Source organism: Epinephelus fuscoguttatus, linkage group LG7, assembly GCF_011397635.1.
Source record: "Epinephelus fuscoguttatus linkage group LG7, E.fuscoguttatus.final_Chr_v1".
In the NCBI taxonomy this organism is placed as follows: Eukaryota; Metazoa; Chordata; class Actinopteri; order Perciformes; family Serranidae; genus Epinephelus; species Epinephelus fuscoguttatus.
In genome coordinates this window covers 3,071,431-3,089,331 of record NC_064758.1, presented here as the reverse complement: position 1 = coordinate 3,089,331, position 17,901 = coordinate 3,071,431, and the positions used below count along the sequence as shown (strand labels likewise).

Sequence of the window (17,901 nt, the reverse complement as noted above, 5' to 3'; positions counted from 1 at the left end):
CTACATCATCTTGGTCCAGGCTTTGGCAAGAGGCCAAGACTTCTACTGCATCCTAAAGAGACCAAAATAATGTACTGGTCATTTGAATGTTAACACCTACAATATACTGCTAAAATGTTGCTTGTCAGATCTGTAGGGTGGTAAAAAATATTCTTACATTACACCCATCTTGCTGTTCTCCGACCTGCTCTGCCAGACTCTCCTTTAAAAAGTACGGAGTAAATGTTCAGTTATTCATCAATAGGAATCATCAAGTCCACATGAACAGGTCAACCCAAAACAGTGACAATTAGATTTACACATTAAAAAATTCATTTTACAATTAAACAGGTAATTTAGCTCAAGGTATGGTCAATGTACAGTACCTTTGGGAGTATATATATAAAGCTGATCGATTAAGCTCTCTGCTGGCTTTCAGCACAGATGGTGACAGTGGAGAAACTTGAAGCCTTGTAATTTTTTTATGACAATCTACCCTTGCCAACTCAAAATCCGTGCTGCCCACTCTCGGAAACGCATTTCTGAGGACAGCATGGAACTCCTCTGCTGACAAGGACACTGGCACCTTTATTTTTCTCAAAGCTTCCGCTACAATGCAAATTGCATAAAATAAAATCACTACAAACAAGTAATTTGTGCAAAATTCTCTTACAGGAACATATAATGTAGCCTATGCATAATTAAACATCTTGTAACATACCTTTTTGTGGGTGGAATGTTTCCATATCAGGATGGAGGAGGAGACCAACTCTGAAAGTGGCAAGTCTTGTTTGCCCCCTCCTCCTTGGCCCTCTACTGGGGGCATCATTTTCCCTGAAAATCCGCAACCTGAAAAAGTGACAGAAAATGTGCAGACTGTGAAGCAAAGCCAAAAGTCTAATTAGCCAAAGTCTCCTAAAAGAATAAATTGTAATCAAAACGGAGTGGATAACCTAGACATAAAATACTGGGTAACCGTTTTAGAAACCTCTTTAAGAGACTGTAGTAAATGTAGGCCTACTGTCAAACTGTTATTTCACTGCCATCAATATACATTTAAAACCAAGCTGCTGAAACGGCGTGAGTCAAGTCCTCCATTTTATAAAACCTTAAATGGCTGAAATCTTTCTATCCAACGTCGTTTCCAAACATGGCATTTTTGCAAAGTTAGCTTGCTAAATAGGGTAATGTTAGCCAACACTATAGCGCGCACTTCAACCATGGATGCATTAATGTTACAAGAATCCCAACTTGTCTCCGCAATAAAATGTTCAAATTCACGTAGACAACGACACGGAGTATTTTATTAACATCACTTAAACATGACTTACTTAAATTACTCCGTCAATGGTTTATTATGGTTAGCTTAAAGAGACACAACATAAATAATGTTACAAAACCGACGCAAACGTCAACCTTGTGAACATCACTTGGAGTCCTTTACAGATAACTTGAAGTACTTACCTTTCTACAAGACTCTCGGAAGAACTCGGCTGCTCCTGTCTGTTCTGAATTCGTTCAATTACACCGTTAAATGTGTTTCTCATAGCAGTGATGTAATCTCAACCTCTACTCGACATAATGCACCGTCCGCCACCAACAGAGTGCTGAAGCATCCAGTCCCAGCTTCTCTTTGTATGTCCATTAGCCACGGCCAGGTGCCTGCAAATGAGTGGGGGAGGGGAAGCAGCGTTGTGATTGGCTGGCAACCGGAGTTTTCCAAAATCTCCACTCTGGCCGGAGTTTTTAGAAGGACTCATTTTCAGAGGAGAAATCTCCGTTTGCGTGTAAACGAAGGGTACAAATGAAGGAAGATGTCTCCGTTTATCAAAATCACCGTGTACGTGTAAATGGCCTCTGACTTGCACCTCTTGCTCTTGAGTCAAGCCTGTTTCTTGTTTTGTTTTTTTCAATTTAGAAATCTTTATTTTAGTTTATGAACAAGCAGACAATCGGCAAAATAGATATTCATACAAATAATACAACATATATAAAATAATTAGGAATATGTAAAATATCTTGATTGGACATATGAATTCCTTTGAATATGATAAATACAGAGACTGTACTGTACTGTGTCAAAAGATTCTGCAAAAATAAATGACCTATCTATCTATCTATACTGAACAAAAATCTAAACACACCACTTTTGTTTTTGCTCTCATTTTTCATGAGCTGAACTCAAAGATCTTAAACATTTTCTATACACACAAAAGACCATTTCCTCACAAATATTGTTCACAAATCTGTCTAAATCTGTGTTAGTGAGCACTTCTCCTTTGCCGCAATAATCCATCCCACCTCACAGGTGTGGCATATCAAGATGCTGATTAGACAGCATGAATATTGCACAGGTGTGCCTTAGGCTGGCCACAATAAAAGGCCACTCTGAAATGTGCAGTTTTATCACACCGCACAATGCCACAGATGTCGCAAGTTTTGAGGGAGCGTGCAATTGGCATGCTGATTGCAGGAATGTCCACCAGAGCTGTTGCCTGTGAATTGAATGTTCATTTCTCTACCATAAGCCATCTCCAAAGGCGTTTCAGACAGTTTGGCAGTACATCCAACCAGCCTCACAACCGCAGACCACGTGTAACCACACCAGCCCAGGACCTCCACATCCAGCATGTTCACCTCCAAGATCGTCTGAGACCAGCCACCCGGACAGCTGCTGCAACAATCGGTTTGCATAACCAAAGAATTTCTGCACAAACTGTCAGAAACCGTCTCAGGGAAGCTCATCTGCATGCTCGTTGTCCTCATCGGGGTCTCGACCTGACTGCAGTTCGTTGTCGTAACCAACTTGAGTGGACAAATGCTCACATTCGATGGCGTCTGACACGTTGGAGAGGTGTTCTCTTCATGGATGAATCCCAGTTTTCACTGTTCAGGGCAGATGGCAGACAGCATGTGAGGCGTCGTGTGGGGGGGCGGTTTGCTGATGTCAATGCTGTGGATCGAGTGGCCCATGGTGGCGGTGGGGTTATGGTATGGGCAGGTGTATGTTATGGACAACGAACACAGGTGCATTTTATTGATGGCATTTTGAATGCACAGAGATACCGTGACGAGATCCTGAGGCCCATTGTTGTGCCATTCATCCACGACCATCACCTCATGTTGCAGCATGATAATGCACGGCCCCATGTTGCAAGGATCTGTACACAATTCCTGGAAGCTGAAAACATCCCAGTTCTTGCATGGCCAGCATACTCACCGGACATGTCACCCATTGATGCTCTGGATCGGCGTATACGACAGCATGTTCCAGTTCCTGCCAATATCCAGCAACTTCGCACAGCCATTGAAGAGGAGTGGACCAACATTCCACAGGCCACAATCAACAACCTGATCAACTATGCGAAGGAGATGCGTTGCACTGCGTGAGGCAAATGGTGGTCACACCAGATACTGACTGGTTTTCTGACCCCCCCCCAATAAAGCAAAACTGCACATTTCAGAGTGGCCTTTTATTGTAGCCAGCCTAAGGCACACCTGTGCAATATTCATGCTGTCTAATCAGCATCTTGATATGCCACACCTGTGAGGTGGGATGGATTATCTCGGCAAAGGAGAAGTGCTCACTAACACAGATTTAGACAGATTTGTGAACAATATTTGTGAGGAAATGGTCTTTAGTGTGGATAGAAAATGTTTTAGATCTTTGAGTTCAGCTCATGAAAAATGGGAGCAAAAACAAAAGTGGTGCGTTTATATTTTTGTTCAGTGTATCTATATAAAATTTTTATATATATATATAGACAGACCTTCTTTGAGCATCAAAATTTAATTTAGGGCTGTATAACCAGCATTATCACTGATAATGGGGCTAGTTAAAACCTAAACAGACCTCTTCTTGTTCAGAGATTAGTCACTCAGACATAATTAGGTACACAGGTGTTATTTACCCATTTTAATGAAATGTATACCCTTCTAAAGACCTTCAGGATTAGAATGGGTGAGGGGTCAAGTGTAAATAGCTAGATCGCAGGGCAAAGGCTAATTTTCACCTCTGTGTAAATAGACACTCCGTTGTTTAAAACACATTATAACATTTAAGTAAACACAAGATACGCATTTTTTTGTAACATATATCGGCCAAGACCGTAATTTTGACCGTTTTCAAATGTATATGTGCAATAACTTTGTTGAATGAAAAAAATGCAATACTGCCCTTACATGACTTTTCCTAAAAGTGTCTGCATTTTAACTTTTAATAGTTTTTATATAAATTACACAAAAGACAAAGAAAATGTGATATGTTATACCTATTCCGGCCATAAGCGGTCATATTGACCGCACATCATTTCGCAGAAATGATGTGACACTGACTGTGTACCAGGGACAGCTGAGGAAGAATGTCTGCATCCTGAGCACCTGCACACAGGTGTGGGCACCTTTAGTGGGGCAAAGGCAAAACGAGTGTCTGTGATGTACTACAACAACACCAAGTACGGCGTGGACGTCCAAAGGCGGAGGAAGATGGCCAGTTGCGGTCTTCTATAACACCCTCGACCTGGCTGGGATCAGTGCCCGCATCTTATTTAAGGAGCACCAGCAGCAGGAGAGCCCGGAGGAAAGTCCTGCAGCAGCTGTCAGAGGAGCTGAGGGCATCTTTTTATGGCTTCTTTTCTGACTGTTTTTATTCTGATTTAGCAATGTGACAGACTTAAAATGGCTTACTGACCATATGAAAAGGCTGGGACTGATGTGATTCCACTGCAAACGGCTCAAGACTCCACGGCAGGAAAAAAATCACAGACAGTTGAATATTTTAAATGAATGAATATTATGAATGTGTATTATTTTCTTTTGACCATAGCACCAACATTAAATCTGGACATTCTTATCAACCTATATTTTACCATTTAATCAGAACTAAGAGTGAGTAAGGTAAGGTATGCCCCCTGCTGGTCATATATTAAATTAAAATGCTCAAAGAGTAAAGTTCCATGTTTTCCAAATACAGATATTCATTGAGTACCATTGCAGTTACTATTTCCATAAAAAAAAAAGTTATTGTTTTTATTGATATTAAATTAACGTTTGATGAATGGTGTTAAAGCTAGAATGCCCACTATAGTGGAGCAAAATGAGGCAATTTTATCCTGATAAAGATAATTTATAATTTAATAACTAATGTTGGTAATAACTAATAAAGTTCTAAAACTGCAACCCAAATGTTTTATTTTTATAAGCTACACAATAAAGGAAGACAATGGCAAAGAACTAAGAGGTTTCTTATCATGTTAAATAGAGGGTGGAAACCCCCCCAGGTTTACATACAGTACAGGCCAAAAGTTTGGACACACCTTCTCATTCAATGAGTTTTCTTTATTTTCAGGACTATTTACATTGTAGATTCTCACTGAAGGCATCAAAACTATGAATGAACACATGTGGAGTTATGTACTTAACAAAAAAAGGTGAAATAACTGAAAACATGTTTTATATTCTAGTTTCTTCAAAATAGCCACCCTTTGCTCTGATTACTGCTTTGCACACTCTTGGCATTCTCTCCATGAGCTTCAAGAGGTAGTCACCTGAAATGGTTTTCCAACAGTCTTGAAGGAGTTCCCAGAGGTGTTTAGCACTTGTTGGCCCCTTTGCCTTCACTCTGCGGTCCAGCTCACCCCAAACCATCTCGATTGGGTTCAGGTACGGTGACTGTGGAGGCCAGGTCATCTGCCGCAGCACTCCATCACTCTCCTTCTTGCTCAAATAGCCCTTACACAGCCTGGAGGTGTGTTTGGGGTCATTGTCCTGTTGAAAAATAAATGATCGTCCAACTAAACGCAAACCGGATGGGATGGCATGTCGCTGCAGGATGCTGTGGTAGCCATGCTGGTTCAGTGTGCCTTCAATTTTGAATAAATCCCCAACAGTGTCACCAGCAAACACCCCACACCATCACACCTCCTCCTCCATGCTTCACAGTGGGAACCAGGCATGTGGAATCCATCCGTTCACCTTTTCTGCGTCTCACAAAGACACGGCGGTTGGAACCAAAGATCTCAAATTTGGACTCATCAGACCAAAGCACAGATTTCCACTGGTCTAATGTCCATTCCTTGTGTTTCTTGGCCCAAACAAATCTCTTCTGCTTGTTGCCTCTCCTTAGCAGTGGTTTCCTAGCAGCTATTTGACCATGTAGGCCTGATTCGCGCAGTCTCCTCTTAACAGTTGTTCTAGAGATGGGTCTGCTGCTAGAACTCTGTGTGGCATTCATCTGGTCTCTGATCTGAGCTGCTGTTAACTTGCGATTTCTGAGGCTGGTGACTCGGATGAACTTATCCTCAGAAGCAGAGGTGACTCTTGGTCTTCCTTTCCTGGCTCGGTCCTCATGTGTGCCAGTTTCGTTGTAGCGCTTGATGGTTTTTACGACTCCACTTGGGGACACATTTAAAGTTTTTGCAATTTTCCGGACTGACTGACCTTCATTTCTTAAAGTAATGATGGCCACTCGTTTTTCTTTAGTTAGCTGATTGGTTCTTGCCATAATATGAATTTTAACAGTTGTCCAATAGGGCTGTCGGCTGTGTATTAACCTGACTTCTGCACAACACAACTGATGGTCCCAACCCCATTGATAAAGCAAGAAATTTCACTAATTAACCCTGATAAGGCACACCTGTGAAGTGGAAACCATTTCAGGTGACTACCTCTTGAAGCTCATGGAGAGAATGCCAAGAGTGTGCAAAGCAGTAATCAGAGCAAAGGGTGGCTATTTTGAAGAAACTAGAATATAAAACATGTTTTCAGTTATTTCACCTTTTTTTGTTAAGTACATAACTCCACATGTGTTCATTCATAGTTTTGATGCCTTCAGTGAGAATCTACAATGTAAATAGTCATGAAAATGAAGAAAACACATTGAATGAGAAGGTGTGTCCAAACTTTTGGCCTGTACTGTAAATGGTTTAACAGCTCAGGAGCCGATTGGGACTCAAGATTCTCACCCGTTTCAAACTGGACAAGTGGCCAAAGGGCTCACAATCACGTGAAATTAACGCGTCGTTAACGCGTCGTTAACGTGTTAACAATGCGTAAACAACACGTAGACAACACGTTAACAACACGTTAACAACGTGTGAAAAATTGACGCGTTGTTTACGTGTTGTCTACGTGTTGTCTACGTGTTGGAATTCACGTGTTAGTGACCTTGTTGGCGTTCCGTATGTGAGCAACTGTGTCTGCCTCTTCGCCAAGCGCACAACGAGCAGGAAAGAGAGGGGGGTGGGGCGGGGACTGAGCTAGGGGGTGCGAGTGCGCATGCGCCGAGGCCTGGAGTTTGTCGTGATGGGGAGTCGATCATGGCGGACAATTTAGTCTCAAAGAAATCAAAGAATGCACCACTATGGCAACACTTTGGCTTTGGGCCAGACGAAAGAGGCAACCCTTGTTTGCACTGATGAGTAAGCTGCAAAATTTGTTAACTTGTTATTGTCACTCTGTTGTCCTAAGGTTGTTTTTTTTTTTTGTTTTAAATGAGTCAATTGCGCCCCCAAGTGACGAAAATCCGGTATTACCGACTTGATGCGGTTTTTTTTTTTCCCCCTCATACTGACCCAACCCTATCTTTAAGATGGCGGAAGAATGATCTCTCTGGTGAGAACTTAAGATAGTCTCTGAAAAAGCAGGCTGGACGAGGGCACAGTTCAGAATCCTGCGAGACACAGACGTGCCCGTACAGGGAACACACAGGCAGATGGAAGAGCAGAAAACTTACTGCAGACCGGAGATCACGACGGACATCCACCAGCCGGGCAGACAGAAACCAGGAGGACAAGGCAAAAACTCCTGGTCAAGGACAGAAGGCTAAGGTGGTTTACCGGGGATCAGACAGAGCAGGCAGGTTGGGAATAAACAGGGTCGGAACCGTAGACTCAGGCAGGAAACCACTGGAAAGTCTCGCATGGCAAAGAACAATCTGGCAACTGGTGAGTGTGAGACTGAGGCTTTTATGCTGGCTTGATTGCTGGGGATGAGCTGCAGGTGTGGGTGATCAGGGGAGTGAGAGCAGGTATGGGTGATTGGCAGGGAGAGACTGAGGTGCATTCAAGAGCAGAATGTGACAATTACTGTGTTTATTAATTCTAAAATATTTCTCAGCTGTTATAGGATTTGTATTGGTTGTATTTATGAATTAAAATATATATTAATTTCAGAATGTATTGATCAGTAAGTATTTTCAGTTGTCATACATGCTTCTATAGGGTGTCATCAGAACATTCTTGCTTTGAATCCTACGTTGGATCAGTGTTGCATGTATTCCTCATCTCTCCCCTTTTGTTTTTGGAAACTGTGCAGTCATTCTGTATGATGTGATCACAACAATGAAAGTTATCTTGGACGAAAAAAGGTTTACATCTGGTCCCAGGGCATATTATATGACTCTTACTGTACATGTGTGAAAATGAACTTTTGGGAGTCCAGGAGACCTACAGTAAATGAAACCTGTCTCTTTCTGTATGTACAGCTGGCGGCAGCTCTTCACAGTCCATCTCAGTCCAGCCTGCTTGGTTTCTGCACTACCAGTACGTCCTTACCGCAGGGATACCTCTGGGTGAGTGCAGTTAGCTACAGTACTGCTAACGGCCAGTGGACCTCCTGGTTGTCACCCACTGAGAAGCAAATAAATTGCACTTACGACAGCTTCGCTGTACTGTACAGTGTATGCACACACACACACATGCATATGCAACGACACATTCTCACCAACTACTGTAAAAGAAACAAACATAATCTTTTACAAGGCCATGACTCATCCGTCCAGCCAGGCTATAGAGGGAATCGCCTTGTTGTTTACAAATACTTCGGGGTAGAAAACCAGCAGAGCTTTTAGCTATATATATATAGCCTATATATCACATTTTTCACATCACTGTATCACCGTTTGGACTAATTCGATGTTTATAAAGTCTATAAACACAATGATTGAACATTACTATTTCTGTGTGCACGTTTAGCTGGGCTAACCGTTAGCTGTTAGCCGTTAGCAGTGTCTGTAATAGGTAATAACTCATTAAACGGTCCGTGAAAAAAGTATGTTTTCCAGCGGATATCTTAGTTACAACATGATTGAGCTAGCAAAGCAGTTTTGTGTTGCTATGTGTGGTATTTATTCAGTTATGAGAAATCACGATGTCTAGAAAGCATCAGTGGCTGCAGCTGACAGGGACAGGTAACAGCAGCAGCAAAGCTAACATCAGGACGTCATCTAAAAAAAGCCTCCCGTTGTCGGATACGACATGAAACTACTCCAGTTAGCTCAATCATGTTGTAACTCAGACATCCGCTGGAAAAAATATTTTCTTCACGGATGAGCACACGTTTGATAAAACGGAGTTAAATCTCTCGGCATCCATTTTCAAGCTCTCTGTGTGTTTGTTTCCTTGCGGACGAGAGAAGGAGGAGCGCACATTTCCGAGAAGGCGTGTCCTTTTCAAAAATGCAAGAGGCGTTGCTTTGTTGCCGGCCGTTTTTGCTGGTGTGTTAAACACACTTTAGAAAGGAGTGTCCCCAGACTATCAGGAGGCGGAGATCTCTGATTGTCTGGTGGCGAGACTACAATGAGGCTAAAAACAGAGCTCAAATGAGGTTTTTCCAAACAACTTTTTAAGTTGGGGCTTCTTCTTAGTCCTCTCCATAGTGTGCTATCCACATTAAAGTCTTTACATACCACCACCTTCTTATCCTCCGTCCCTTTAAGTTGTCTTAGTTTATTCAACTCAAGTTTCTTACGAGGATTATAATAGTTAACTAATACGAACTCTCTCTTATGTGTCTATATCTCAACAGTTACATAGTTCAGTTATTGATCATTACCTACACTTACCTTTCTAAATGACATATCTTCTCTAATAGAAGTTGTAAATCCTCCCCCTACACAACAGAATCATAACCAACTGTCCTAAAATCCACATTTGGTCTCAACCATGTCTCCTGTACACAGATTACATCTGCTTTGCTGGATAATTCATCTATGTGCTTTTTAAATTCCTGTCCGTTAGCTGATAAACTGACATTCCATTGTAGCAGGAGGAACATTATAAACTAATGCTATCCAACCCATGCTTGTTCCTGGCAAACCAGTTCTATATAACCCACCCTCTTGCCCAGTGTCAGCTTGGATAAGCAGTTTGGCTCTCTCACCTTAGTGCCTCTAGATGTCAAGTCCGCTCTGTCTTGTCAATATATGTTTGTGAGTCTGTGTGTGTTTGTGTGTATTTTTGTAGATTATGTATGTAATTTTATTTTTACTTTTATATTTTATTTATTATTATTATTATTATTATTATTATTATTATTATTATTTTATTTATTATTATTATTATTATTATTATTATTATGAGTATTACTATTTTGTATTATTATTATTATTATTATCATCAATACTACCCATGACACGTTCTTTTGTCCTGGGCTAACTGTCTTTCTCTCTGAATCTTTCTTTCTTTCTCTCCAATCCAATTGTATCCCCTGAAATGTTTCTGTTTGAACTTAATGAAAATGAAAAAAAAAAAAAAAAAAAAAAAAGATGATCACAAAAAGCTTGGATAAGCAGTTATGGAAATGAATGAATGAATGAATATATATTTATATCCACTTATATATATATATATATATATATATATATATATATATATATATACATATATATCTCTTACTATATAATGACAGAAACTGTGTCTGTGGGTGATTGATTACATCAATTGGCCAACGGGGGGCGCTATATTAACCGATTGAAATTGCAAACTTTGAATGGGCATATCTCATGCCCCGTATGTCGTAGACACATGAAACATAGATGCCTCTCCTCATGAGGAACAAATTTGCCTCAAGAACCCATAACTTCCGGTTATATAGATTTTCTGCCATTTTGAATTTTTTGAAAAACATTTAAAATTGATCTCTTCCTAGGAAATTTGACTGATCTGCATGAAACTCGGTGAACATAATCTAGGGACCAATATCTAAAGTTCCCTCTTGGCAAAAGTTGGAAAACTTACTAAAATTGAGCTTCTATAAGGCAATGAATATTGTGGAGGGCGTGGCTCATCACATAAAGGTGTATAACATCTCAAGAGTTTCACCAATCACCACGCAACTTTGTAGATATGTAGAACAGGACGCCTCAAGGTGACTGGAGAAATTTCACTCTAATTGGCAACTGGGTGGCACTATAACAACAGAAAAATGCTTAAAAATAGCTAAAATGCGACCGATCGTTGTGGCTCCCCCTGTGGCCGAGTGTTTGGGGGTTTTTTTTCTAATTTTTGGTATGACTAAGTCGTGGTATGGAAACTGTCAGTGTGTCATTCTGTCACTCAGTCATTCTGTCTGTCCCACGTTTTTCAAAAACTCTGTCTGAATACATTGCTCCAATGGGTTCAGTTGACTATCTAATCTGCAATTTCCTATGACGTGTATCCCAAACACACACCATGTGAAACTGTACGTGGGCAACTGTGCACTCAATGGGTATACACTAGTGTATATATATATATGTATATATATATATATATATATATATATATATATATATTTATATATATACATGTATGTACAGTATGTATGTATGTATGTATATATATATATATATATATATATATATATATATATATATATGTATGTACAGTATGTATATACAGTACAGGCCAAAAGTTTGGACACACCTTCTCATTCAATGCGTTTTCTTTATTTTCATGACTATTTACATTGTAGATTCTCACTGAAGGCATCAAAACTATGAATGAACACATGTGGAGTTATGTACTTAACAAAAAAAGGTGAAATAACTGAAAACATGTTCTATATTCTAGTTTCTTCAAAATAGCCACCCTTTGCTCTGATTACTGCTTTGCACACTCTTGGCATTCTCTCCATGAGCTTCAAGAGGTAGTCACCTGAAATGGTTTCCACTTCACAGGTGTGCCTTATCAGGGTTAATTAGTGGAATTTCTTGCTTTATCAATGGGGTTGGGACCATCAGTTGTGTTGTGCAGAAGTCAGGTTAATACACAGCCGACAGCCCTATTGGACAACTGTTAAAATTCATATTATGGCAAGAACCAATCAGCTAACTAAAGAAAAACCAGTGGCCATCATTACTTTAAGAAATGAAGGTCAGTCAGTCCGGAAAATTGCAAAAACTTTAAATGTGTCCCCAAGTGGAGTCGCAAAAACCATCAAGCGCTACAACAAAACTGGCACACATGAGGACCGACCCAGGAAAGGAAGACCAAGAGTCACCTCTGCTTCTGAGGATAAGTTCATCCAAGTCACCAGCCTCAGAAATCGCAAGTTAACAGCAGCTCAGATCAGAGTGCAGATGAATGCCACACAGAGTTCTAGCAGCAGACCCATCTCTAGAACAACTGTTAAGAGGAGACTGCGCGAATCAGGCCTTCATGGTCAAATAGCTGCTAGGAAACCACTGCTAAGGAGAGGCAACAAGCAGAAGAGATTTGTTTGGGCCAAGAAACACAAGGAATGGACATTAGACCAGTGGAAATCTGTGCTTTGGTCTGATGAGTCCAAATTTGAGATCTCTGGTTCCAACCGCCGTGTCTTTGTGAGACGCAGAAAAGGTGAACGGATGGATTCCACATGCCTGGTTCCCGCTGTGAAGCATGGAGGAGGAGGTGTGATGGTGTGGGGGTGTTTTGCTGGTGACACTGTTGGGGATTTATTCAAAATTGAAGGCACACTGAACCAGCATGGCTACCACAGCATCCTGCAGCGACATGCCATCCCATCCGGTTTGCGTTTAGTTGGACGATCATTTATTTTCAACAGGACAATGACCCCAAACACACCTCCAGGCTGTGTAAGGGCTATTTGACCAAGAAGGAGAGTGATGGAGTGCTGCGGCAGATGACCTGGCCTCCACAGTCACCGGACCTGAACCCAATCGAGATGGTTTGGGGTGAGCTGGACCGCAGAGTGAAGGCAAAGGGGCCAACAAGTGCTAAACACCTCTGGGAACTCCTTCAAGACTGTTGGAAAACCATTTCAGGTGACTACCTCTTGAAGCTCATCGAGAGAATGCCAAGAGTGTGCAAAGCAGTAATCAGAGCAAAGGGTGGCTATTTTGAAGAAACTAGAATATAAAACATGTTTTCACTTATTTCACCTTTTTTTGTTAAGTACATAACTCCACATGTGTTCATTCATAGTTTTGATGCCTTCAGTGAGAATCTACAATGTAAATAGTCATGAAAATAAAGAAAACGCATTGAATGAGAAGGTGTGTCCAAACTTTTGGCCTGTACTGTATATATTCAGTAACTTCTTCAAATTTAATTCTCAATTTCATTTCTCATGATATCTTCCATGGCCATCTTCCTCCTCCTTATAAAAAGACAAAACATGGCCAGTGTTCCATCAGATATCGTGGTGTACTGATCTGGGATAACAAAGTACACATCATCAAATGCTTCTTGACTTTTTTTTTTTTTTTAAGAAATTTTCAAATAATTTAATTCATGACGTTTAATTAAATCTTGAGGATGTATGTTGTATTGGTATGTATTTACCTAGATAAGCCTTTTTCCACTGGAGTTCAGGTTGCTGCTGGAGGAGGCAACTTCAACCATGGCCAAGTGGAGATCTTCTCCCTGAACCGAACCACTCCTCGTCTGGTCAAGACTGTCCCACTGAGGGCCCCAGTCCTCTGTCTGGACTATGTGAAGGAGCTGTGTCCCAGCAAAGAGGCGAGAGAGGCTGAGAAGGTCCAGACTGCAGCCAAGATAGGAAACATCATCTGTGTTGGCCTGCAGGATGGCAGGTCAGTCGTTGGAACCAGCTCACCGCCTAATGCTGCGTTCACACCAAACGTGAATTCGCAAATTTGCGCGTCAAGATTACATACAGAGTAAATGCAAAGACGCGATTAGATGCAAATTCGCACCTCATCGCTCGAGTTGAAAATATTGAACTTTTGAGGCGAATTTGCGTGACGCTGTGCCATGAAAGCCAATCAGCGTTGAGATTGTCCCGACGTCAGTGACGTCTTGACGCCCTGACGTCCAGTTGTTGACAACAATAAACTGCTACTCACTGGAGACAGATGGACAGGCGCTCGGCAGCTGAAATGAACCGCCTGTAGTTGGTGTCCTGCTGGGACATCCTGGCGCCAACCCTCGCCAACAGGTCCTCAAACTGGGCCCCAGTCAGCCTGAAGTACCGCTGAAAGCGGCTATCATCCAGACGGAGTTCCTGGAGGAGGTGGTGAAACTCGCCGAGTTGGATGCGCTTCTGCAGGATAGGGTGAACCCGAAAACGACGGCGTTTGGCCCTCCGACGCATCTGGGACTTCCAGAGCAGGTACAAAGCAGCGATGGTGGTTATCTCAGCCATGGTTGAAGAGAGAATGGGGGGCAAGATGTTGTTATCTAGTGAAGATGGGCGGGCTCGCTACTCGCGCGACTGACGCAATAATGCGAATTAACAAAATGGTCATTGGCATTGACTTTGTATGTAATCTCGACATGCGAATTTGCGTTCTGCGTGAACGCCCAGTAAAGGTTCATTCTCACTGCCGCGATACGGAAATGCGGGACGGATTTGCGGAATATTCGCACAGCGCCTTTCCGCGCGGTGCGGAATTTCGCGTTGTTGTGTTCCAAGTCAGTGCTGCGTGAACGGGTGTGGATGAACATGGACGAGAGTAGCAGCAGCAACAGCAGCGGCGGCAGCAAGCTATCAAGCTAACGTTTAACAAGCATCAACATCAACTTTCTTTAGCACTTATCACTCTCAACACAGGACGTTGTCCTTTAATTCATTGTTCATAAAATCATCCCATCTTTTATCAAAAAGGACGGGGTGCTGTGAACTGCTGTCAACCTTTCTCCCATACTGCCCTGCCTGACTGGATTTCGGACTCTCCCGGTCTGCGCGACTATAGAGTGCCGAAGCCACGCCCCTTCCAGTAGAGCTCATGGGACCTTAGATCGGAAAAAAATATGAATGGCAGTGAATGGGGAGAGCAATATTATCTTTTGTTCCCGTTTGAGTTGCGACATGAAATCTAAATATGTTGTTAATGAATTTAAAACATAAATTTTAAGGTCAAGAAAGTCATACTTTGGGGTAAAACTGATGAAATATAAGCTTTTGAATTAGAAAGACTCAAGAGTACACAGGAGGAGGTCGCGTATGTGACGTCATAGCTTTCGCTCGTTTCCTGCAGCTTGGCCTCCCCGCTGAAATTCCACTGTTTTATGATTAATCGATTTATGATTGAAGATGTCTGTGTGTTTTGTGCCAGGTCACTCCAAGCTGCAGGAAGTGAGCGAAAGCTATGACGTCACATACACGACCGCCTCCTGTGTAGTTTTTCTAATTAGGTTTTTTTCAAAAGCTTATATCTCAACAGTTTTACCACTAAGTATGACTTTCTTGACCTTAAAATTTATGTTTTAAATTAATTAACGACATATTTGGATTTCATGTCACAACTCAAACGGGACCAAAAGATAATATTTCTCTCCTCATTCACTGCCAATCATATTTTTCCGATCTAAGGTCCCATGAGCTTCACCGGAATGGGCGTGGCTTTGGCACTCTAAATAAACAATTTAATTGGCCCAGCTGTGTAGTTCTGCTGGCGAATTCCGCGGGGGGTCAAAGTCTGGGTGGAAACTTTTTCACCACATGAAAGTTTCGCCCCGGTGTGCAAACTTCCATAAGAACCCATGAAATCAACTTTTATATTTTTCCGCGAGAATAATCCGCGCGGATATTTGACCTCAGTGAGAATGGATTTTAAGTCTGTAGACACAAACTGATTCAGAGCACACATATTTTCACCTTTTATCTGGTCCAGTCAGTTAGCTGTATACAAAAAAAAAAGTTAAAAAAGTTAAAAGTTTTCAGTTGGTGTAGGTAGAGTCCCATCTTTAGCGGTCTGCCACGGTCGGAGGTATAAATGCTCAGAAGTGTAGTGTGTTTCATTTTTGTAACTTAAAGGCTTCAGAAAACATACAAGACACATTTTTAGTGGAAGTCATAGGAAGAGAACCTTGTAGTTTTTATCTAAACAGAGTTATTTGCATTATAAAAACCGTCGTGGTGGCTCTAGGACAAGTGCACTTACATTGATCACTTCCATAAAATAAAACAAGAAATTGGAGAAGATTGAAAAAATTGTTAAAATTAAATTAGGGAACTGATCACAGATGTATTGTCTCTGTGTGTTTTTACATCTCTTGTTGCTTTTAATTTGCAGCTATACTTTTAATGAAGCTGACATGTCATGACAGTCAAGAATCCCCCCGGGATTCCGGGATTACGGCAGCCAATCAGCGTTGAGCTGCAAGCGACAGGACCCAGCGAAATACAGCTCCAGCTGGGATTTCTCATCTCAAGTGACGAGCGAAATTTCGCTCTCTCACTCTGTCGCTGTCACTCAGAGCCTGAGCAATTTTTCTCTCGGGCGAATATATATGCTCAATCGCCCGTTTGCATTGACTTTGTATGTAAACTCGTCTCTAGCGGGAAAAAAAACAGGTCCGGTGTGAACATACCTTAAGCTAGGTTAACCACATTCTGATTCCAGCTCTGTATTTAACACACAGACATGAGATGGATATCCATCAATCCATCTCACTCTCCCAAAGTGTTAAACTACAATATTCCTTAAAGCTTGTCTTTCATTTTATGTGTAGTATTTGACTTTTCAATCTAATGTGTTTCCCTGTCTTCCCAGCATCTATGTGTACGGCAGTGTGGACACAGCTGTTCAGTGCCTGTTGACCTTGGTGAACCCTGACAGCTGTCCAGTTCTCTGCCTCAAACACTCACTATCTTTCCTCTTCGCTGGACTGGCCAATGGCAAAGTAGCTGTGTACCACAGAAAGACTGGCGGTGAGTACTCACTGAAGAACACTTATCACACTGACCTTATGCTGGTTTGCATGTCAGAGGAAAGAGACTGTGGTCCAGACAGATTTACAATGTTACACTGCAGTAATAACTGCTTGACCAAAGAGTCCTGATAAGGTGCTTAACCATGGACCATTGTTCCTCTCAGAGAGGCTGTGGGATGTGGACTCGTGCAGGCTGGTGCCTCTGGGCTCTGAGCCAGTCTGCAGTCTGCTGACACTTGAAGACACTGTATGGGCCAGCTGTGCCAACCAAGTCACTGTCATCCAAGGATCCAGCCTCAACACACAGGTACATTTTAATGTGTTCCACATTGGTCATCATCATATACAACCTTTGGCTGGCTTTGGCTAAAAGACACTATGAGACCCTGGGCCCAGTATTTCAAAACTTGTAATCTGGGTCAGAATAATCCGGATAATGAAATCCTCCTTTTCTCAGTCAGGGATCAAGGTCATCCTGCTGACTTCATCTGGGTATTTCAAAACATTGGCAGGGTGGATCACTTTGATCCCAATCTGACTGGATAAGGATTTCCAAATCTCACAACTCTGCCCCTGGATCTGAAACATGGCGGACTACTTCACGAAAGGAGCAGTTGGTAGCACAGCTTTCACATCAAAATGTAAGCTTACCGTTAATACCCTTTAAATTAAACCATAGACCGCAAAATACATCAACAAAGCCAGCTACCTTGCTAGCCTGCTAGCTACTTAACATGCAAGTCAGTGGAGCCGTGTTAGCTACCGTTAGCATGACCTCGGCTCAATTAGAGATCGGTACGCCCACGTTTTACGTAGGTGACAATTCAAATAGCTGGCTAACATGACATGGTGGGTGGTCTTTGTATGGTCTTAAAAACGCTGCACATTAGATAACGGTAAACTTACATTTTGATGTGAAAGCTGCGTTGCCAACTGCTCCAAGTAGTCCGCCATGTTTGGCAATATATCCAGTTAGATTGGGATCAAAGTGAAACATTTCATATGCTTGTCCCAGCAGTGATCAACTCAGTACGTAGTTTCC

General features: G+C 41.9%; 1 protein-coding gene and 1 long non-coding RNA gene across 4 annotated transcripts in view; one reads left to right on the top strand and one right to left on the bottom strand.

The window, feature by feature from the left end:
* The window catches only part of LOC125891979 (rho guanine nucleotide exchange factor 10-like protein), a 180,996-nt gene that overhangs the window by 156,129 nt on the left and 6,966 nt on the right, over positions 1-17,901 (top strand). For all 3 annotated transcript variants that reach the window (XM_049581634.1, XM_049581633.1, XM_049581635.1), the window contains 4 exons: positions 8,462-8,548; positions 13,554-13,774; positions 16,700-16,857; positions 17,024-17,166. In XM_049581634.1, coding sequence (XP_049437591.1) covers positions 8,462-8,548; positions 13,554-13,774; positions 16,700-16,857; positions 17,024-17,166 — 609 coding nt within the window. The remainder of the gene's footprint in view (positions 1-8,461; positions 8,549-13,553; positions 13,775-16,699; positions 16,858-17,023; positions 17,167-17,901) is intronic.
* Positions 4-13,621, bottom strand: LOC125892072 (uncharacterized). Its single transcript, XR_007449690.1, has 5 exons — positions 13,524-13,621; positions 701-1,641; positions 366-588; positions 158-202; positions 4-52 (listed from the first exon to the last, which is right to left on the bottom strand). It is a non-coding gene; the product is annotated as an uncharacterized LOC125892072 (long non-coding RNA).